Genomic DNA, 22,476 nt, shown 5'->3' on the forward strand with positions numbered 1-22,476 from the left:
AATGGAAACTAACAGAGTGACTATATTTATACAGGTTACAGAAAACTGAAAAATATTCTTAATAGTTACAATAGAATAGAAAGAATTCTTTATTGGCCAAGTATGATTGGACACACAAGGAACAAAACAAACAAACAAACAAAAAGAACAAGTGCATTGCATCAATTTAGTTTAGATTTTAACTGTTGAAAATGGAGCTAATCTTTTTGAACCTTAACAACTGTAGTACCTTCCTTATACGTAATATAAAGTTAATATTAAAAACAAAATAATATGTATTAGAAAAAAAATGATTGCTTCTCCTACTGGAAAAAAAATGGGAGGCTCCAATTTTTCTGGAGAAAAGAAGATTAAGCAGATAACAAGCAAATGTTAAAATGTAAATTCTTCTACATTAATATTATCAGCAATTTCAATTAATTTTTGTTTCTATAATTTGTATTGTTTATAAGGGGTTTATTGAAGGTTTTCCTGTATTGAAATAGGATTGTCTATTTTTTATTTTTCATGAATATTTTCAATTGTGTCTTTCCATCTTTATTATTTTTGTATTGTTTAAAGTTATAATATATTAAAAATAATTATTCTGAATTTGTTAACAAAGGGTTCAAGCAAAAACTTTTTCCCAACCCTTTCCTGTTTCTGGGTTTTCACATGGCCATCAAATGCAAAGCACGGATTTTCTTTATACTTCCCACTTCATCCAATCACATGCTGATCTTGGAAAGCTCTATTACACTACAACATTTTGTCATCAGCTGTTACATAACAGGGTAGTTATGGGAAAAGGGACAGATTGATTCTCTTTTAATAGACCAGTACCTGGCAAAGAAACACAGCGCTTTGAGAGCAAAGCCAAAATATTCTACCTTAACATTGTGTAAAATGCAGCTGTTGCTCTTAGCATGTATCACACATGGTGGCAGGTTCCACTTGTTTTTCATTGTATTTGCCTAGTTGCTGCTGTTCTTGATCATCATCATCATCATCATCATCTTATAACATGTAAATGCTCCCCAACTCTACTTCTTACAGTAAAGCTTACCAAAGCATGATGCAACAAGGGCTTTTGTTTATCAGCCAACCTGTCACGGAAACTGACACTGATTTATGGACAAAGAAGGGGTGCCTGGGCCAAGACCACCCCTTTAGTCCTCAGGATTAAGGCAAGACTACTGCTTGGGTCTACCTGCTCCTTGTCCAACATCTTAACTACAACATACTGGCTTTTTTGTGTGTGCAAGTACAAGGATTAAGACTTCCTAAAGGAGACAACCTTATATAATAAAGGAGGGCTCTAGTATTTAAAATACTTATAGAAGTAATATTCTTACTTACCCTTTACCAAGGCTGGAACAGTTCAAACCATAGGAGTTATTGCTATCACCATTTGTAATGACTGAAGAGGCAGATACTGAAGAGCAAGAGCTTGTTGGTGTTTTTGAAGAGGTAGCTAGATTTCTGCTAGGTGCAGTACATGATCTAGGAAAAGGCATTAAGGTAGCACTCATAATTTCTTAAACACTGGCTTTGGAATTGGGATTTTGATAAGTGTTCATTATTTTATTTTTTCTGGATTTTTTAATACAATAGGACAAAGTATGACAAGGAATCAAATTTAAGAGATAGCTAAGGATATTCTAGATTTTTGAATCAATCCTTTTCACATAGAAACTTTTCCAACCATCTAATACCAAACGGAATGCTTATTTTTCTTAATGAAGAAACCTAACTCCAGTAAAAATTTCTAACTGTGTATTTTCAACCTTTAGATGCTATAACGTTTTATATCTGAAACTATATTTTTTTTAAAGATGGAAATTTAAAAGCTAATATTTTAATTTCTCTCAATCACTAGAATTGAGAGGATCACTTATAGTGAGATGCATAGTTTTATTTAGAATACAGAAATGTAAGAAATGAATAGTTACATAATCTTCCTCCAAACAAAATTATTTCATAGTATGTTACCAAATAAAGTTGTAATTACTATATAATACCTTCCCCTCACTTAGTGACCTCAATCCATTCCAACAACTTTGTTGTCAAGTAAAATGGCGGCTAAGCGAACGTGTGACTGAGAGAGGGGTACTCTGAAGATCATGGATTGCTGCCATGTCAGTCAATTAAAATTCTCTTGTTGTGTCCTGGGTCTGATAATTCCATCTTTTTATGTCTTGAATGTAGATAAATTGCTTTAAAAAGTTATCTCTCCCTGAGTTGTTTTTCTCCCAGCATTTCCATAAAAATAGCCCTAACCTCAAGTTACCAAGCTCAGCCTTGTAATCTTAATTAGAAACCTCCAGGCCCTCCACTACTGCCTAAAAGTGACTAGCTCCTAATAGGTTTCATAAATGTCAGGCTCATAAATGCCACAGTGACCAGATGATGAGTTTTTTACTCAATTTATTACCATATTTGCAAACAATGACTAACCAAGACAATTACCAATGAGCTGTGTATTATTGGAATTTCTTAGCTTTTTAGGTCAGATTTATTACTGACTTTAAAATAAATCTAACCAAAATAGATTCTGTTAAGGTGGTTACAGTACATTATTAATTCACATATTTAAATAATGGGGTTATTAGTTCTGATTACATAATGCAATGTGCAACCTTGGTTTGGCAATCAGGTTTTGCAAACACTTATTTGTGCCACAGAACATGAAAAGTGAGAGAGAAATGCTTACTTTGTCAGAGAAGATTGTCTAGGCCAGGAACCATCTTCATTTTTCATTTCTATCAACACTACCTAACAGGATAAAAATAGTCAACAGTGTTATACAAAAATACTAATGCTACATGGAGCCCAATTAAATCATTCCCAATCCTGAAACAAGCAGCTACTATTTTAAAAATTAGCACCTACATATAGTGTTTCAATGAACTTTTTCAGGTCACTCCAACCATACTATCACACAATAGCTGTCATATAGGACCTGATTTTCAGAGGGGTAACCTTCCATATGAATGTTACTAGAGAAGAATGCACAATACTTCATAATCTTTTTTTAAAAAATATTTTGTAACAATTTATGACCCTAGAAATTGCAATCTGTTTAAGTAACCCCAGAAACAAAAATATATCTTGATTTCTTACCTGTCCCTGATAGAGTCCTGCATCTTGTACGGTGCTATCAAGTTTGCTTAATTGTTCATAAGCATTACTTGTACATTTGTTCCACAGTCTGACTTCAGTACCATCAGGAATATTAAACTGCTTTCGCATTTCCTTTTCAATAGTAGCTGATAAAACAAACATATAATTACATGGAAGGCTGTAATGGCTTATTAAAAGTACATAAACTGGTTTATTCTATGGCACATGTTTCATCTGGATTATTATTTTTAATCTAATGAATATATTTCTGATTCAGCATGCACAAAGTGCTTGGGTAATTCTCATATTGTCCTAATTGCTCTTGGGGTATGTGCATGTGCGGGCACACACACACATATGTTATTACACATATTTGCATACTATCCTATTTGCCTTTGGTGTGTGTGTGTGTTTGTGTGTGTGTGTGTGTGTGTGTATAAAAATTTGAGCAAAAAGTATGAGTCATTTTGGTTTAAAAATGAAGTTATGGCTTCTGGAACAGAACCTAGCATATTCAAAAACTATAATTGTCTAGAAACAGGATTTTTATATGAAAAAGGGCAAATACAAAGTTCAGTATAGATATGGAAGATAGGAAAATATTTGGAATATTATAAATTCAAAAATGAGTTTTAAAAAACAACCATAATAATGTATATTTAATGCAGTCAATTAAAATTAGACAGCTAATTTGGTGCAGTAATTAAGGCATTGGGCTAGAAACTGAAAGACCATGAGTTCCAGTCTTGCCTTAAACATGAAGTGAGCTGGGTGACCTTCCAGTCACTCTCTCTCAGCCCTAGAAAGAAGGCAAGGGCAAACGACTTCCAAAAAACTTTGCCAAGAACACTGCAGGTGCCAAATAAAATTGAATTGAAATGAAATGAAATAAAATAAGACTTGTAGAAAAATATTTGTCCAATTTAATTCTTAAACTTTAGAATTCAATATCATGCATTATACTCACCAATCGTATCTGCTTTGCTGAAATAAGAGTCCACAAGATTTGTAGGATCACTGTTCTGACACAACTTCAACTCCAAAAGATAAACCTCTACTTTACAGTGTTTAACAAACAAGCCATACTCCACAACCTATTTAAAAAACATCACTTATAAAAGTATGTTTCAAAAAGAATGAGATCATGGGCTTTATCTGCAGTCAAAATTATATTTGTGCTTATAAATAAATCAACCTAGTCTTATGTCAAAATATAAATATAATCATTTTATGTTTATGTCAAAAAATTGAAAAGTGGCAACACAGACTCATTTAGAACTAAGGGCAAGACATGAGCAATGAAAAAAGAACTAGTAGTATACAAAACATTTTAAACCCACATGCATTGATTGTTCTTATCCATACCCACACTCTGAATTGCTTTAAATTCAAACTGCCCCACTGTGATTACAAAAAGGGCATTTTTGCATCAGAAATAACATGGCTCACATTTGAAAATGCTCAATTTGAAAGGTTTTCTGCATGTTGCCCTAAACAGAAACTTTCTTACTTTTCCTGACCTGTTTAGGGAAGTTAGAAAATATTCCACTTGAGAACACAGACCTCAACAATCAAGAACTAAGTTTTATTTTTGGAAGTTTTAAATTTTAATTTATATAGCCCCCCCCCCCCATGTCATGCTTATGGCACTTTTGTTAAATTATAAGTACCACTCCTGATTATAGCCAATGAATCTCTATGGGCAGTATAAAAGCTTTGAAGGGGAACTTGCAAAACACCTCTCCTTGAAACCCTGAGGAAGCTGCATCCTCCTGATGGCTGGATACATCTGATTTGAGGGTATCTCTTTAAGTATGTGTGTGTAACGGAGATTGTTAGCTCTCCAAGAGACATGTTATCTGTGAATAGACAAGCATACAACCTAGGAAGACCAAAAGAGCAATCTTCCTGAGTCTTTTAGAGCAGTGGTCCCCAACCTTTTTATTGCCACGGACCAGTCAGCCTTTGATAATTTTACCGTGGCCCGCTGAGCGCGCGCAGGGGTAGAAGGGCGTTGTTCGCGACGACACATTGATTGTTTATATATCACGTGCGTACCAGTGCGGGGCTCTCTTCCCTGTAGCTTTTGCGCACGGCCCAGGAGCTTTTGCGCACGGCCCAGGAGCCTTTGCGCTGCAGCGATCATGTCCCCCGGCCGCTGCAGCGATCATGGCCCCCGGCCGCTGCAGCGATCATGGCCCCCGGCCGCTGCAGCGATCATGTCCCCCGGCCGCTGCAGCGATCATGGCCCCCGGCCGCTGCAGCGATCATGGCCCCCGGCCGCTGCAGCGATCATGGCCCCCGGCCGCTGCGCGGCCCGGTGCCAGGTACTCCACGGCCCGGCACCGGTCCGCGGACCGGGGGTTGGGGACCACTGTTTTAGAGGATATGCCAGTGGGATGAGATGAACAAATAACAGGAGTTCCCATCTGTTTATATTTCAGACACCCTGAAATAGTACTTTCTGTCCAAGCCTGAAGCAGAACAAAACCTATCCTCTTATTCTCCACATACTTGAACAAAAATAGAGATATGCTCTTGGAAACAATGAAATATTGTATGGACAATATCAGGAACAAAATTTACTCTGCATATTCCACATCTCTTTGAGGATGCTACAGTGCAGCATTCCTTAACATCAGAATTATGATATTGGATTAAAAAAAGCAGACAGAGGAACTGCAACAGCAAGAAAGCACCTAATCATATTTGTGTGCCTTCGGCTGTAATTTGACAATGCTATTATGACACTTGTCATGTCCAATTATGCAAGCTGAGAAAAGGAAGAAAAGATACATACAAAAAGTAGAAAGCACCCTGCCAGGCTGGCAAAGTGTTCAAAGTTAGAATAAAGACTGCACAATGGAAAACAACAGACAAGGTAGTGGAAGGGAGAAATAATCAGCATGAATGCCAAATGCACAAAACGTCTTAACTCTGTCTCTTGGTACACTCTATAGGATAGTAGAATTGAAATATTTTCACCAAAGTTTCTGCATTAGTCCACGCACTAAATTAGAATAGCATGGCATCCCATGCTATGAACTCCGATAATGCAAAGAAAAAATAATGGTATCAGAGGTACAGACATTAGCCCCCTAAACTGCAATTTAAGGGTGTATCCATTCTCTTGGGCTATCCTATGGGCAAAATCCTATGAGCAGAAGACTCATTAGAGGAACGTCTACTTTCTTCCACATTATGCTGCAATTGACAAAAGGCATGTCAACTGGAATTTGATTTAATATGTTATATATTCATATTATTCTTTACTTGTTGTTCAAAGTTTTCTTTGAATGTCCCTGGTTCCTCCCATGTTTACTGTTGCATCTTGCCATTTTATTAAGCCCTCTTTAATAAGAAGCTACAAATTAAAATCAATATGCTCCCACATTCCTCAAATTTCCCTTCCTTTTAATACACAGATGTCAAACATATAATTATGAAGTATGAACATTCAAATATTGGGACAGACTTAATAAAATTTTAAAAAACAACCAATTTTAATCCAATGACATGTGGAAATTTAGTCAACTAACTCTTCAAGCCATTAAAATACTTCTATATAAAAGGCTTCAGAATTAGGGTTTTAAGATAAAGCAAGCCTTCAACATGCAATAGAATATAAAAATACATTAATGTAAGGTAATAGAATGTTTTTTAAACTTTTCTTCATCTTTGATTTTTTTTAAAAATCTATTACCTTACATGAATGTGTTTACTCTGCTTTATATACAATAGATGGAAGTAAGTATGTAATGGACCTCACTATGTTAATTCTGAAGTTTAGATTAATAACTAAATATACAAGCACTGAATTTTTTTATATCTTATATTAGCTATTGGTTGAAAATAGGCAGCTTTCTCCATTTCAGTTCTTCAATTTTACATCCAAGTGTAATACATACACTACAATTTACATTCACATTACATGTGATCAGTTGTGCTATTTATAATTTAAAAGTGTGTTTCCTCTGACAAAGTTAGAGAAAATGTATACAATTTCTGTAAATATGCAAAAAAGCCTTCTCTATAATCTTCTAAATGCCTAGGAGATACAAGGAACACAAATACTTACTTTTCTCACAATTGGCTTCTGTCCCTCCATACAACCATACCAATTTACTAGTTTATCCCAAGCTTCAGTAGGAACCAGTACATAATCCAATTCATCGATGAGGTGCTCTTTTAAAGTTTGAGTTTCTGAATCTAAAAAAAGAAAAGGGGACATAGGACTATGGGCTATTTCATTCACTACATCAAAATAAATCTCGACACAAACTACATTGCAGAGAAAAAAATTTTTAAAGAACCAGCAGAATATTTAATTGCCCCCAACAGCCAGGGTGAGGGTAATATGATGGAGCTGAAAAGGAAGGGCAGTGGTGCAAGTGATGATTTCCTGTGCAAAAAATGACAGCTGCTGCCTAATGACTTCTTGCTTATGATATAAATTTCAGTTCCAATTAGGGTTAAGTGAGGATTACTATATTATTTTAATCTATGCAGGTAGTCCTCAACTTATAACCATTTGTTTAGGGACTGTTCAATTACAGCAGCACTGAAAAAATGACCTATCACCAGTTTTCACACTGCAGCATCCCTATAATCACATGATCAAAACTCAGGCACTTGGCAACTGACATATATTTATGACAGCTGTCCCAGTGTCATGTGATTGTCATTTGTAACCTTTCCAGCTGGTGTCCAACAAAGTAAAGTCAATGGGGGAAGCCAGATTCACTTAACTGCATGATTCACTTAACTGCAGTGATTTGCTTAACAGCTGTGACAAAAAAGGTCATAAAATGGGGCAAACCCCACAACAACTGCTTTGCTTATTAATTGAAATTTTGGGCTCAATTGTGGCTCTAAGTCAAGGATGACCTGTAATGAATTGGTATGTACTACTGAATTCATCATATACTATGGATATTTCTATTTCAGAACTGTATCTATAATGGGAGAACTCAGATTTATAAATACACTTCATGTGCTACAATAGAAACCCACCTTGAGGTAAAAAACAATAGTACAAAAAAAGAAAAAGGAAAAGCAGATATGTAGAGAGATTTGCCTTTTTTCAAGCAGGCATTATACAAACTAAGACAGCTAATATAAAGGCATCAACAATTCAATTTTGAGTTCTTAGCATAACTTAGAGTAATGAAATGATAAGAAAGAAAAAGTTATATGGGAAGCCATAGATAAAATGTTTATTTAAGGTTGATAAAACTTTCAGAGTTTTTTCAAGGTCAATTATAATTGCCACATACTCAAAGTGAGGTTTTTTGGTCCATATCCACATTAAAAAAATCACAAGGGGCAGCAATCTGTTCTCAAACATTAGAACATTTTTAATAGTTTTTTTTAACATGTCAAAGTTTCATTTTCAATTAAACAGTGTATTGTCTTGGTATAGTTTGAAAGATAGTAATCATAATGTTTACAACAATATTCATTACACTGATATTAATTCTACAATAATAAAAATAGTAATCATAATATTTACTTCTCTATTTTAACCAATCTCCCTTATTTCATTAATCTTTTTCTTATATCTCTATGTTTCTAACTTCTGTTTTTCTTATCTAACCATTGATAAAATAAATTCCCTATAATAATTCAGTTTGTTCCTTTTCCTTAATTGCAAATGTTAATCTATTCATTTCTGCACATTCTAATATTTTTTAATCACATTATCATCTGTAAGGTGTTTTGTTCATTTTTTTTTGCTTTTGGGCATGTTCACCACATATGATAGTACGAACCAGGTATCTGATGGCATTTCCAGCATTTAATTGACATGTTCTTAAACATCTTTGCCAATCTTGAGGGTGAGAAGTGCCATCTATAAAACATTTTATGTAAGTTTTCTTTATATGCCGTTGACATCGTTAATTTCTAATTCCTATGCCATAATTTCTGCCAGTTACCTCTGTCCAAAGTTTTTAGCCCATATTATCATTGTCTCCTTTCATTTTTCATCTTCCGTTTTAATACTTAATAACTATATATTTTATTAGTTTCTTATCTGTCCCTGTTAGTATCTGGTCTAGTAAACATTAGAACATTTTAACTAGTTTTAACTGCAGGAGGATCTAATGCACTCAAAACTGACATAGGATCACCTGCCTTCCCCTTTTTGAGTGCTTTTCAAAATCAGTTCTGGGTAATTCTTACCGGTAAAAAGTCCAGAGTTGTCAACTGGTCCTGGGAAGAGGTTGGGTTCTCCAACGTTGTACAAATCCCAAGTTTCAAAGCCCACATATTTCTTCCACTGCTTGAACCACCGACTGTCAATCAAATACCTGCCACAAAAGCAAGATATATATACTTTAAAAAAACCAAAAGCCAGAGATGGAGAGAAGATGGGGGGGGGGGACCAAAAAACCCCGAAGGAGCGAAGGAAGCACGAGAATGATTCATCAACGAACAGCTGAGGCTTCCGAGACCTTTTCGGAACAGAAACCGAGCGCTCCAAGGCGGCCCCCGCGCCCGCCTCAAACGCGGCCTCCTTCAGAAATCAGCGGCCACAGTGTCGGCGGACGGGAGTACGGAGGGGGGGGGGGCGGACGGCCTTGCCCTGAACCTGACACCAGAGGACGGGCCGGGAATAAGCCGCCCTCGCGGCCTCCTTCTCGCCGCTGGCCCCCAACCCGGCTGCAGGCTCACCAGGATTCTCCCGGCCGCAGAGCCGTCTTCAGAAGTGGCATAAGCTCAGCGCGCTGCATGGCGGCCTCCGGCCTTAAACCAGTAGGGGCTCCTCCGCCCTCTAATCCTACTTCGGCCGCCGCCATGACTGTGCGCCCTGCCGGCCGGCCGGCCATCCTCAACCGCGGAAATGCCTCCTCTTCGCTGGGGAGCGCACCGAAAGGCCACTGCGCAGGCGCGACGTTGTTCGGGTTGAGAACGTCGGTCAGGCGACGTCCGCGGAAGGTGATCCTTCTTCGGGGCGGAGGCCTGGTTACGTAACCCGGGAGGCTCGAGGACGGCGTTCTGTCTCTCTCCAAGTAACGGAAGCCAGCCTCGTTCTTTCGGGACGCGGTGGGGGCTTCCCGCCCCGCACTTTGGAAAGCCCTCGCCTCCGTCGCGTCACTTTTGAGCCAAAGGTGGTTTTTCAGGAGGCAATTGGCCTTTTTCGCTTCTCACTCAAGAACTGCTGGTCATTTGCATCCTTTTAGAGCAGTGGTTCTCAACCTTCCTAATGCCGCGACCCTTTAATACAGTTCCTCATGTTGTGGTGACCCCCAACCATAAATTTGGTTGCTACTCTATAACTGTACTTTTGCTACTGTTATGAATCGTAATGTAGATATTGATATTGGAAGACTGCTATCATATCACCCTTACCTCCTCCTTCTCATTCAACCAAACATACCCACTTCCTGCAACTGTTCTTCATATGTTTGAGCTTCCAGTCCCCTAATCCTCTTGGTTGCTCTTCTTTGCACTTTTTCTACACTAGAGTCTCCACATCATTTTTTATAGAGGCAGCCAACATCTTGTCTGCTAAATTTTGGGTCTGAAAAGAATCATCCTTGTGGCTGGATAACCTATACAATCATACACAAACAAACACACACACACAAACACACACACAGAGGCTTTATTCCCACAGCCTCCTTAACTAAGTTGCCTGCAGCTGCATTCACAAACTTGCTCACCCTGCCGGGATGGATCTTCAACCTGGTTTGTGGTTGTTTGCAGGACTGCTCTTAACCTTGGTGGTGGTGGTAAACTTTTTAATTTATTGGGCAAACGTCGTGCATTATTTATTTTTATTTTTTTAAAGTTTTTTTATTTTCTCTTTCAAGTTCATTCACAAATATACACTCTTATAATTACCATTAATTATATCATCATCATTAATCATTTATCATTATTTTCTTACAAATATATAGACTACAATTTGGATCACTTTCTTGCCACCCCATTTTATTTTGCAACAACCATGCTCCTTCTACCTTCTCTACCTCCCTTCTCTGCCTTCTTTCCTCCTCTCCTTCTTCCCTTCTTCTTCCCCTCTTTCCTCCCCTCCTCCTCTCTTCTCCTCCTCCTTACCCTCTCTCCTACTCTTATTTCCCCTCCTTTGCGTCCTCTGCTTTACCCTTTCTTCCTTTCCCTCCTCCTTCCTCCCTCCTTCCTCCCCTTTCCTCCCCTCCTCTCTTCTCCTTCTTACCCTCTCTCCTACTCTGGATTCCCCTCTTTTACTCCCTCTGCTTTACCCTTTCTTCCTTTCCATGCTCATTTTTCCTCCTTTCCGTTGTTGCCCTTGTTTATTTACTTTCTCTGATGGGTTCTTGGGATGGCATTTCAGGAAACCCAACTTTATATTTTCATACATATCATTTTGTTATATTTTGTTACATTTTGTTGCATTTTATTTCTAATAATAATTCCACTTGTATCATTTTTTAAATTGTTATCTTGCATTGCATTTTTTTTGCTCTTTCCCTTTGTGCATGGCTTATGGTACTTTTAACAAGCAGGTTTTCATTGTGTGAATGGGGCCAATTCAGGCTCCTGAGCTTGGCTCTTGATGACAGGTATAGTTAAAAGTACTTGGCAGCGGTGTGGAAAACATAGCCGTGCGCACGCCCTGCACAATTACAGCCTGGAACAGGACCTAAGCCCCTTCCTCCCTCGCAGGAACACTTTCCCTCCATTATGAAGTCTCCGAGGCTAATTGTATGGGGTGTGCACGTGCACCTATGTTTTTTGCGGTGTGGAGCTGCAGCAATGCTCTGCATGGCCATTTTGGAGCCCATCCGCGGGGATTTCAAGGAATGCAAGGTGGAGTCTAAATTTTAGAGTTGCGCTGGTCTCAGCGACCCCTGTGAAATGGTCATTGGACCCCAAAAGGGGTCGCGACCCACAGGTTGAGAACCGCTGTTTGAGAGGGTCGTTGAAGCACTTTGGAAATCCGTTCCTACTCCCCACATCATTCCAAGGGTATTCATTCCAAATTGCATACCTAAAAGTCTGTAGAAATCCTCAGTCATTTAAAAAAAAATACAGGAACAATTAGCATTACTCAGGTGACCCTGAGGACACAGATAACCTCCCAGTGGCCTCAACTCTTTAAAGGGATACAAATGACCAGCTGTCTGCAACGAGCATAAATCCTTCCATTCCCTACCATCCTGTCAGAGCTGAAGAAACTTCTTGGATGAGAAGCAAAATGTCTTCAAAGAAAAAGAAAGTCCAGTTGCCTCCAGAATAAGCACCTTTGGGACAGCCATGACCTAGATGACTGAAAAAAAATCTATAGACTTTTCATTTTTCAGTTAATTCGGCACAAGTGATGTTAGGCACTCGATGTCCTCGTGATTGGTGAAAAGCGCGAACAGCCCAAAGATAACTATGGTCCAGTTTTACGTAGTGGTGAAGATGTTGATCTAGAAGCCGGAAAACCATGACTTCTAGGCCTCACTTAAGCATGAAAATATACATACATTAAGTATGTTTGTGGCCTTGAGTTGCACATGAAAAGGTGGAATAAAAATGCATTCTCTGTAGAATATTCCCCCCTTGGATATTAGGATGTCTCAACCCTGAGACATCTTTTGCAAGACTCTAAAAAACTGGCTATGTACCCTGGCCTGAGGTTCTGAATGTGTTAAGGGCCCTGTTTCTTGGTTTACTGTAGTGTCACTTGGTTGAGATAGGCAGTTTATGGAAACTGACCGACTGACTGAATAAATAGGCTTTATTCCCATATGATTCTTTGTTTAACTTAACTACAGGTTTTATAATTAACCCATGCAGTAATTTACAGTTTCTTCAGAATCCCAAGCCTTTAATTACAGGATATGGATTGCATAACACACTTGTCTAAAACTTGGCTAGCACGTTTGTGGTAGTGTGTCCGGGAAATATGATCAGTAGGTGGCAACGAGGTAACATAGTAAGCAAACATCCATTAATATTGAAAATGCTATTTTTTTCTTTTGCCTTATTTTATAAATAACTCAAGGCAGCAAACATATCTAATACTCTTTCCTCCTAAACAATTATCCTGAACAATAACCCTGTGAGATGAGTTGGGCTGAGGGAGAACGACTGGCTTAAAATCACCCAGGTGGCTTTCATATGTAAGGTGGGGACCTGTACTCACAGTCTCCTGATTTCTAACCTGGTGCTTTAACCAATATGCCCTATGACTTGTACACTTGCCTTTTTCTTTTGTACTTGCCATGTGCACAAAGCACATTAAGCCAGGTAGTTGAAAGACATAGTTCTTATGGTATGATTGGCTTAAACCATTAATATACAGCAGCACTTTTTCCTAACCAGTCTCATAGGGCTGTTGCTTTGGTTTGAGGAGGAAGGTGTGTTGGGTATGTTTACGGTAGTGTGTCAGGCAAATATGATCAGTAGATGGCAACCAGATAGCATAGTAAGCAAACATCCATTAATGTTGAGAATGCTATTTTTTTCTTTTGCCTTGTTTTATAAATAAATATATTTGTAAAAATAACTCAAGGCAGGATATAAACAAAGTAATCAATACAGGAAACTGATGCTTGTCTTGTTCATTTACTCAATTTAGATAGTCTTCTCTCCTGTACTGATGGCTCTGTATATATCAGAAATATATTTATTGGACAACAGCTATGTTTGTCATTTATCAAATTTATACGGCCATCCATCTTACAAATGATTCTGGGCGGTGTACAGCAAAAAAGGTATTAAAAAAAATAAACTCATCAAATGGAGTCATAATAAAAAAAATGTTAGGCAGGCTATTACTTCCTGATTTTGATTGGCTGGGGAATTCTAGGAATTGAAGTTTGCGTATCTTAAAAGGCTTAAGATATTTTGTATTATGGCATAAAATATTTTATAAAATTTGCCAAATTTCAGTTCCACAGGAATCATGGATCCTGGATTTTGGATGCATTCTGTAAACTACTTCATTTCAGGTATCTTGGGTTAAAAAGGTTTTGCTCTATGACACATCATTTTTCCCACTTATAGACATACAGGTAGTCCTCGACTTACAACCTTCTGTTTAGTGACCAAGTTACAATGGCATTGAAAAAAGTGACTTTATAACCATTTTTCACACTTACTAGTTATAGCCTTTTTGATCGCATGATCAAAATTTGGACACTTGGCAACTGGCTCATATTTATGATTATTACAGTTACCCAGGGTCATGTGATCACTTTTTGCACCTTCTGACAAGCAAAATCAATCGGGAAACCAGATTCACTTAACAGCCATGTTACTAATTTAACACCTGCAGTGATTCATTTAACAACCATGGTAAGAAAGGTTGTAAAATAAGACAAAACTCATTTAACTGTCTTGCTTTAGTAATAGTGTAGACAGAAAAAGAAAATGCTGTAAATATTATCACTTAAGTACAACTAATCTAGCCTTTATTTCCTTTGTTATAAGAACATTGAGTAAATTACTTACCTGAATCAGTCATATTATATGAAAATGTCCATCTTTGCTTAAGTACACAAGTAGTCTGTAAGCTATGATGAACTTTCCAATCTAAAATGTCTCTTCCAAATACAAGATGGAGAACTTATTTGTTCTTCCCCTCCATCTGATGCTTGACTACAGCTAATATTTCTTTTCCTTAGTCAGTGACAGAATAATTGTAGGGAGAGGCCCTGTTAATTTCCTGAAGGCCATAAATTCTCAAAGTTTGAAGATAATTGTTTTCGCCATTCTCCTTCATTAAAGTCCTTTGTAATACCTGATATGGTAGGAATTTGTAATGCAGTACCTGCAGTCATCATTTCATATATTTTAGAATGGCATTGGTATTATTTACAAAATAAAAAATGTAAAGTCATCACAAAACCCACCAAATTTCACATTTCAGCATTTTTGCCTTGTCTTAGGATTTCTTATGCCAAGAAATGTGATCTTATATTTCCTATTTTGAGAGATCTTTTGGTGTCTCATGATACATGGTGCCTAAAATATTTAGTGTTAGGTAGTAGTAGTAAATGATTTATTAAATTTGCCACCCGTCTTGCTAGTATTCTTGCAAACTAGTTGTGTAAACCACAAACAATTGCCTTAATATTTTGAACATTTTGAAACTATCCCTCCAGAGAAACTCATTTGCTGCCTAGAACTATAATTTCCCAAATTTGATCAACCTTTGATTTATGTGGATTTTGGAGTTGCTATTAGTTATTTGCTTGTTTTGCATGTAATGTTATACTTTGCTTGTAAATGATGATGATAAATACTCTTGAGCTGAAGAGTCACTGATACTTTATTGGAACATGGAAATGGCTTGTTATGACCTTCTTCTTTAGGCTATATCTTTAGAATTGCTTGGTAATCTCCAATGCAGTATTCATAGGTCCAGCTCTTCTTGGATTTTAAAGGTTGGTCAGCCAAAATCAAGTATATATTGCTACTACTTCCTATAAGGTGATTATATGTGTCTATAAATAAGATTTTGATTCCTGGCAACTGTCTGGACAAATCTCCAGTTTTCTTGACAAGGTTTTCACAAGGTTGCCCTTGCCTCTTTCCAAGGGCTGAGAGAATTCAGAATGATTATCACCTATAAAACTCTTTACAGCTGTATTAGGCATCACTTTCAAGATTAACTCTGCCCAACCAGTGATATCTTGCTGAGAGGTACACTACCCCCAACCCTGCAGAAATGTTTAACAGGATGTGAATGAAGCCTCTCAAGGGCTACTTCTCTGGAGCTCTGTACCCAGTCTTATAGTACCTTATAAAAGCTAGGAGGGAGAAGCTATCAAAACCTCGTCCCCCAGGCTTTCAACTTCAGATGAATGTTTTATAGAATCTGTTATTTTTCCTCAATTTTAACTGATATTTATACTGTTATATGGCTGCCTGGAATCTCAAGGTTGGATGGGCTATAAAATTTATAAAACATATCAATATATTGAATATATTGATAGATAGTAGAAATACACCGAAGGGAGGAGCAGAGGGAAAGAAGAAAGAGGGGTAGAGAGGGTGGGAGAGAGGATTGGAGGGAGGGTGAGATGGAAGGGAGGGAGTGTATTGGGAGAGAGGAGTGATAGAGGGGGAGGGGAAGTAGGGTAGAGGGGAATGTTGGAGGGAAGAAAGGAAAGTTGGAGGGGGGTGAAAGAAAGGGTGTATGGAGGGTTGAAGTGGTATATTGGGTTTGTATTTTGGGGGGTATTGTTGACAAGAATGGCTGTGTTTATTGTTCAATGTTATATGGCCCCCGTTATGCACAGTATATATGTGACTGTATGAAATGAAAATGAAAATAAAACATATTTAAACAATAAAATAAAATAAAATAATAAAAAATTTATAAAACATAAACCAGACTGAAATAGTTTGAAAGGACTCAGGGACACTGAATAGTTAACAGTTTCAAGATTTTATTGGTGCATGGTGGCATGGAAAGCAGATTCCAAACTGTTCTACTTGCTATAATTTACAACTTCACACGCAAAATTTTAAAAGTACATCAGGTGCTTATCAAGTATTTAGAAGAAGCACCATCATAAATAAAATTTTGATGGAGAGTGGAATCTTACCAGCAGAACAGTTAGTGAATCACAGCAAAACAAGAAATGTAGACAAGAGCACAACATTTAAGACTACTTCACATTGTAGAAATCTTTTTAAGTACACTTCAGTTCTATTCCCTTTCGTTTGAATGATTTGCAGATTGGTTAAAACAAATTTTCTCTCTGCTACATCAGAGGTTAATGACACCCATAATATGAACTTCAGACCAATGACTGTCCTGAGTAAGCCTTAAGCCTTAAGAAGAGTTATAAGTTTACTTTATATCACAGAGCAGCTTTGCTGCTACAATATATAAAGCAACTATCTTCTACATTTTCTAGATTTATGAATTTAGTTTAACATGGAAAGTTATAGTTAAATTTACATTATGGGTACCATTATGTACTTTTAAAAACCTAGATCAAAGCAAAGATGTAGGGAAGTTTTATCAAGATTTTATCTGGTCCAATCTAGACTTTTTGCTGAAGCAGCTTTTCAATGTCATCCTTCATCTTGATAGTTTCAAATTTTCTGCTGTATCGTTTGAAAGGCACCCCATCACGACCAATGAGAAACTTTTCAAAATTCCATGCGATGTCACTGCGGCACACAGGAGACCAAATTATGAACTTTGGATCGGTCATCAGAGACACAGGATCATCATGTGGGACAGGCAATGATTCTTTCAGGAACTTGAAGAGAGGATGAGCTTTTTCCCCATTGATTTCACACTTCTCAAACACAGGGAAGTTGGGCTCATAGCCATTGCCTGGACGGACATATTTCAGGGAATTCAGGATCTCTTCATTGGTGGCATTTTCCTGTAACAAGGCAGAAAGGCATACGATTTACATCCAGACATGATCATTATAGCATTAGCAGAGCTGCCAATTGTTTCACAATACAGCCACCTTTTTCTTCTATTAGCTATGCTGCAGTGCAAATATTTTTACCCAGAAAATATCAATTATTTCACCTACAGGTGCTTTTTTCAAAGTTTTATCTGTTATGGTAGTTATGCAGCTTCTGAAATCAAGTGGTGCACAGAAACAATATTTCAGTTAGTGATTCTGCCTAATGCAATTGAATTACCCAATACTAACTCCTTATGCACACCTATAGAAAAACTATCAAGCCAAGTAATTTGCTCCAGTGATACAAGTGATGTTGCTAAGTATTAACTTCACTAACACATGACTTTCCTCTATCCTTAATATCTGCATCGCTCCTATTAATGTACTTTCACATCTTAGATCCTATTTTTGCAGTGATGTCATTTTTTTGTTATAAATCCTCCTACATGCTCCTCTTAGTGCAGCTACAAGATGTCTTTACTGAGAATTTCCACAGGCAAGTTGCAGAAAGTAGCACAATTTAGCACTGGAATAAGTTAGGTTGGAATCTTTGGGTCACAGTTCGCTTCTGAAAAGTTATAAACTTATTCAAGTTTGATGTATCTCATCGTTTGCAAAGCATATATTTTAATTGCTGGTTAGGCTGCTCGTCACTGTACCTGCCTCATTCCAGTCCAAAAGAAGAACCTGCATATATCAAACCTAGATATTAGTAGTTTAAAGTTACATTTGTTATCTCATAGAAAGAACTGATTTGCAAAGTTTTTTTTCTCTTCTCTAATTCAAATAATTGGTAACTTCTATAAATCTTGTTACCCCAGACCAACATGCAGAAGCCTAAATTCTACAAAACCATTTTCCCCTAGAGAATTTGTACAATGGGAAAGATTGTAAAAATGACTAGACCCTCCACTGCATAACTTCAGAGTAATTATCCTAATAGGGAAAGCAAGGCAATTGTGCAATAATACTTGGTTTATGTCTTTTTCTCCGGAGTGTAAAGCAGTTCTCCAAGGCACCCACTCTGAATTGTTGCGCATTATTTCCTGTTGGGACTTCAATGCATCACAGAGAATAAGTCACACACACCCTTCCCCACCAGACAACTCCCACGCCCTGAGAGGACCTTAAGGACGAGCCTTTCCAAGAGAAGCTAAGGCAACGGAGCCCCCACTTTCAATATCTGCGTAAATTTACCGGTGGGTTTAGTTATTTCTATCCGAGGGCTTTGATTACCCTCAGCCGGTCAGAACCTTCTGGAAACACGGAAGTAATTAAAAAAAAACCATCTTCAAACTGTTGTACTTTTCTAACATCTCCAAACAGGCCATATAGTCTTGTTTGCAGCTAGGAATGTTTTCAAGAGCCTACACTCCCGCTCCTAAAGCGAGCCTCTACAAGCCTAGGATTGCGACCATTCACGCAACCTTCGTCTCGCTCAACTTTCAAAAACTGCTCCACAACGAAAGGTCTATGGAGATTCTCAGTCATCCAAGCTCTCTTCTTCAGCTCTCATCCAAGAAGCTTCTTTCGCTCAGAGCTGAAGAAGCTTCTTGGATGAGAAGCGAAAGGTCTTCAAAGAAAAACCAGAAAGACCAGTTGGCTCTTGAGAGAAATAATAAAGCACCTTTGGGACTCCATAGTGAAGGAGCTCCGAGGCTGCCTTTTTTTCACCAACAGCGGAACGAGCTCTTCCGCCCCCAAGGCTTGTCACCCGCGGATACCTTACCTGGTGACCAAACTGGTTAGAGGGGAAAGCGAGGACGGTGAGTCCTTTAGACCCGAAACGTTCCTGCAGTTCACGGAACTGAGTGAAGTCCCGGGTCGTTGTGCCTCAGAGCGAAGCCACGTTGGCAACCAGCAACACCTTTCCCTGCAGCGAGCCCAGATCAATGGGCTCCGAAGTCCCTAGCTGGACCGCCTTCATGCCGGCCAGCGCATACCTCGAAACACCAGCCATTGCAACGGTACGGGAGGACCTGCAAGAACTGCGCGGGCAACGCGCAATTTTGCATCGTTTAAAAGCACAGCGTCGGCTCCACCCTGCTCCGTTCTCCCAATTCGAAGCGGCTGCGGCCACTTTAAGCTACTCCTCCCGCTACGAGAACGCCAGGCATGCGTGATTCCCATTATTTGAAAAGAGATGATGGAAAGGAGCTGTTTTGTTCTTGCGGTCGGTGGTGCTTTGGTTTAAATTAATCAAAACATTGAAAGAGGCCTAGTCTTAAGTTTTCATAAAGGGAAACGGCCATTTTATTACTTGCCAAGTGAGATCATACGGTAAACAGTACTTTCCCAGCCCCCTTTTGTCATAAAAAGGATAAGGAAAAAAAGGGCCAAGGATAGTCACGTAGCCTGAAAACCCTTGGGACAAGTGCCAACTTCTCGGCGCTCCTTTCTCGGGAAAGGTCGTTGCAAGGTCGATTAGCAAATCCCAGCAGCAGATTACTACTGTACAGGAGTCTGAAAGCGATGCTAGGACCTTTCACTAGTTGCTAATTTGCTTCCAGGGACAATCCAGCTCCTGGCACTTTTATCCTTAAAGCCGTAAATATTTGATGGGGGCAGAGGCTGGAAGGATTCAGATTTCAAGGCTCAAAAAATGCAGAAATATCTAAAACGCATTTTACTTTTTTAAAAACATTTTTGCCTTTGTGACATACCTGGCTTATATAAGTGGGACTTGCTATGGGCTTTGGTAATGTAGAGGTCAGAAATTTGTTTGCTCAGACTTTTTGCTTTTTGAGTTTGTAAATTGCACTACGCTATACCTTAACCATGATGTATGAAGAAACCACATTTCACTGGATTCACTATAGTTAAAGACTGTTTGTTGTGAGGATACAATTGAAGGAGGAAGTACTGGGCATGGCACCCTGAACTCTTAAGAAGAAAGGAAGAATTGTGTGTGTGTATCTTGTTTTATATAACAAGCATAAACTACAGTGGCTTAGGACAATGTACTAAGCCAAACACTATGTTATATCTTAATGCAGTGCATGAATCCCTCTTTTTTCACAACCCGTCCTTCTGGTTGTATTTTATTTCCTTTTAATATTGTTTATTATTGCATTCTATTATTTTAAGATATGTTTGTTACATTAATTATATTGAGTTCTGATACATTGTAAAGTTATGTATACATTACATAAAAATATGTAAAGGTTTTGTGGAACAACTGTCAGCCACTTCATCTTTTAGAGTCACTCAGTTTAGTTCACTCTGGATTTATACTCCGTCTTAATCATACTTTGGATTCAAGCAGACATATCAGACCAAACCTTACCATTCTTTTTCTGACAATCATTGCACTGCTTTAAGAAATCTATAGGTTTACAGCATGTGTTAATTGGCGATGATGGTTACGGTCAATTGGGTTGCATTGGAACTGCAATCCTTCACTCACTATGCTTTGCTAGATACCTATCTGCCATAAGTCATGGAGTGAGGGAGCAATGGGGAGATAGAGAAATTAAAAGGGATCTTCGTCCTGTCCTGATACATCCCAAGATCCTGGGAATGGAATCCAATTCCTGTCCATCTGCCCAACCGGTGCAGGGACAGTTAGCAAAACATCATCTTTGAATGTGACTGGAAAACCCTGTTCTGGGGTGGAACATAGAAGGGAAACTTAACTAGGGAATATTCACATGCAGATTCTTAGAACTGGCTTTGCTCCTGTAACCACTTGGCTATTAGTAAAAGTAACCTTTTCACTACAAATACAGTTGAGAGAATTTCTTTCCTAAGTCAACAAGTTGGGCCGCCTGGCAGGTTGTGTGCTACCTGAAGAAGCTGTTTTGTGACTTGGGATCCTGACTCCTACTTGAAGATGAGGCAGAGGTTGTATCTATCTTCAGCTAACACATCAGTTATGGCCTTACTTGGACAACAAAATCAGGGCAATGTTAACTCATGAACCCTATATGATAGGACTAATGCAGTGTGTTGTATATGGATTTGCTTTTTAAGGTGACTAGGATGCTGCAGGTGGTCAGAATGAGACAGACCTATAATAGTAGAGTTACTATTACTACTAGTAACTACTAGTAGTACTACTCTACTAGTAGAGTTACTATCATGTTATATTTACTGCATTGATTACCAGTAGCTTCTGAGCCCACTTAAAAATGCTGGTCATCACCTATAAAACCTTGTCTGCTGTGTTGCTGTGTTACATTAGGAGCTACCTCCTCAAATTGGAATCTCCCTCTTGGGGTAGCAATCAAGAACAGGGTGTGTGGAAGGTCCCATGTGAAATAGGGGTGTGGACCAGAAGTCAGGCCTTTTCTGTTGCTGCCCCTGCATTTTGGCTATGCTTTCCTAAGAGCACTGGTCTTCAAATTGTGATATGGAGACTCATGGGTTTGTATGTGTCCCTAAGCCCCTGTTACAGGATCTGCAGAGTTAACATTTAAAAATTTCTCATTTTTAAGTTCTAATGCATAAACATAGATATGAAAATCTATGATAAATGAAATCTCTTGGGGGTTCTGTCATTTTTATGAATATAAAGAACTAAACTGTTAGCCTAGAGCAGGGTTCTCTGACCTTTCCAGCTTTGTGGACTGTCCAGGAAGAGGAAAGTGGGAATGGTTCTGCACAAATGGGGGGCAAGTGCACACACAGACACAGCTCAATTTGTGTGAGCAGCAGACACGCATGCCTGCTGCTCATGCAAGTGTGGATGCTCATACACACATGCACACACGCACTTCTGCAGCCTGGTTCCGAAGGGCTGAAAGCCTGATAGTAGGCCACAGCCTGGATGTTGGGGACTCCTGCCCTAAAGGAACTCATGTACCCCTCGGAAGGTATTTAAGACAGTTACTTAAGCAACCACCTTGTTTTCCTTATGTAAAGACCTTGTTTTTAATTGTACTGTATGCTGTTCTGCATCTCAGAAAATTGCTGCTCTTTAAGACTATTGCAAAATAAATATATTAATAAATGAATATTCCCCATCAACTCCTGCATGATGGAACAGCCTGATATGTCTGAGGTTGTAGGAGGA

At 38.5% G+C, this 22,476-nt stretch overlaps 2 protein-coding genes across 3 annotated transcripts in view; both read right to left on the bottom strand.

The window, feature by feature from the left end:
- Positions 1 to 9,991, bottom strand: part of USP4 (ubiquitin specific peptidase 4) — a 39,776-nt gene extending 29,785 nt beyond the window's left edge. The window contains exons 1-7 of one of the 2 annotated variants that reach the window (XR_004254718.1): positions 9,778 to 9,991; positions 9,286 to 9,413; positions 7,181 to 7,311; positions 4,070 to 4,196; positions 3,103 to 3,248; positions 2,693 to 2,754; positions 1,339 to 1,482 (exon numbers count right to left, since the gene is read on the bottom strand). Coding sequence is in view for 1 of the 2 variants with exons in the window: in XM_032210026.1 (XP_032065917.1) it covers positions 1,339 to 1,482; positions 2,693 to 2,754; positions 3,103 to 3,248; positions 4,070 to 4,196; positions 7,181 to 7,311; positions 9,286 to 9,413; positions 9,778 to 9,932 (893 nt within the window). In the remaining variant the exon portion in view is untranslated. The remainder of the gene's footprint in view (positions 1 to 1,338; positions 1,483 to 2,692; positions 2,755 to 3,102; positions 3,249 to 4,069; positions 4,197 to 7,180; positions 7,312 to 9,285; positions 9,414 to 9,777) is intronic. The other variant, XM_032210026.1, reaches the window with a different exon arrangement.
- A 6,467-nt stretch (positions 9,992 to 16,458) lies between these two features.
- Positions 16,459 to 19,566, bottom strand: GPX1 (glutathione peroxidase 1). Its single transcript, XM_032212289.1, has 2 exons — positions 19,192 to 19,566; positions 16,459 to 17,429 (listed from the first exon to the last, which is right to left on the bottom strand). Exons 1-2 carry the CDS (start codon positions 19,420 to 19,422, stop codon positions 17,079 to 17,081), a joined length of 582 nt encoding a protein of 193 aa, XP_032068180.1. The 5' UTR covers positions 19,423 to 19,566; the 3' UTR covers positions 16,459 to 17,078.
- Positions 19,567 to 22,476: the final 2,910 nt, after the last annotated feature.

The sequence above is a fragment of the Thamnophis elegans genome, chromosome 2 (assembly GCF_009769535.1).
Source record: "Thamnophis elegans isolate rThaEle1 chromosome 2, rThaEle1.pri, whole genome shotgun sequence".
NCBI lineage: Eukaryota > Metazoa > Chordata > Lepidosauria > Squamata > Colubridae > Thamnophis > Thamnophis elegans.